This window comes from Rhinopithecus bieti, unplaced genomic scaffold (genome assembly GCF_001698545.2).
Source record: "Rhinopithecus bieti isolate Rb0 unplaced genomic scaffold, ASM169854v2 scaffold_77435, whole genome shotgun sequence".
Lineage (NCBI taxonomy): Eukaryota > Metazoa > Chordata > Mammalia > Primates > Cercopithecidae > Rhinopithecus > Rhinopithecus bieti.
Window position 1 is genome coordinate 1 of NW_016902443.1, and position 874 is coordinate 874.

General features: G+C 60.8%; 1 protein-coding gene across 1 annotated transcript; it reads right to left on the reverse strand.

Annotated features, from left to right (window-relative positions):
- Positions 1-5: 5 nt before the first annotated feature.
- Positions 6-863, reverse strand: LOC108526065 (putative transcription factor Ovo-like 1; the record flags this gene model as incomplete). Its single annotated transcript, XM_017866757.1, has 2 exons — positions 561-863; positions 6-244 (listed from the first exon to the last, which is right to left on the reverse strand). Coding segments are annotated over exons 1-2 (354 nt in total), but the record flags the coding sequence as incomplete, so codon positions are not given.
- Between the last annotated feature and the right edge of the window lie 11 nt (positions 864-874).

Sequence of the window (874 nt, forward strand, 5' to 3'; positions counted from 1 at the left end):
ACGGCCACCTTCTTGGAGGTCTTGCGCAGCAGTGGGCTGTCAGGGTGGTGCTCCTTCAGGTGCAGGACGTGGCCCTCCTGGCTCTCAGATGTGCAGCCACACTCTTCACACACATACAGCTTGGCCCGCCGCTCCTTGTACGCGTACTTCTGCTGCACGCCATGGATCTTCTTGAGGTGAGACTCCAGAGAGCAGCGCTGCGTGAAGGCCTTGTCACACAGGCTGCACTTGTAGGGCCGCACGCCTGCGGGGAGGACAGGGGCCAGCATCAGAGACCTGGCAGGGACTTTGGAGGGTGTCGGCTGCTTCTGGACACAAAAGGACAGGACCCCTGCCTCTCGAGCCAAGGGATGGACGGAGGCCTGTCCAACACCAATTTCCCGAGTGACTCTCAAATCAAAACTCCTAACTAATGAGCTCAGGAGGACTTTGGCCCTGAGCTCCGGGATGCCCTTCCAGGCTGCCCGTCACCGAGGGAGAGCAGGGGTGCTGGGCTTTTCCCGCACGGCCGCAGCCAGGCAGATCTGGCGTGCTTCTCCCAGCCATGGGCTTCTGCTTACCAGTGTGAGTTCGGACGTGTCTCTTGAGGTCGAAGGTGTCATTGAAGCCCTTCCCGCAGTATGTGCAGAGGTGCCTCTTGACGTCGTTGTGACACTTCATGTGGCGGTTCAGCATGCGCTGGTAGGTGAAGGCCTTCTGGCAGATGTGGCAGGTGAACAGGTCTCCACTGGGACTGTCCCCAAGGGTCACCTGTGGGTGAGGACAGCATTGCTGACAGACATCCAGAAGTTGGGGCCACAGGCCGGCAGACTGGGAAGACGTGGATGCCAGTCCCCAGTGCCCCTGAGGAGGGTGGTGGCCACCTCCCAGAGGC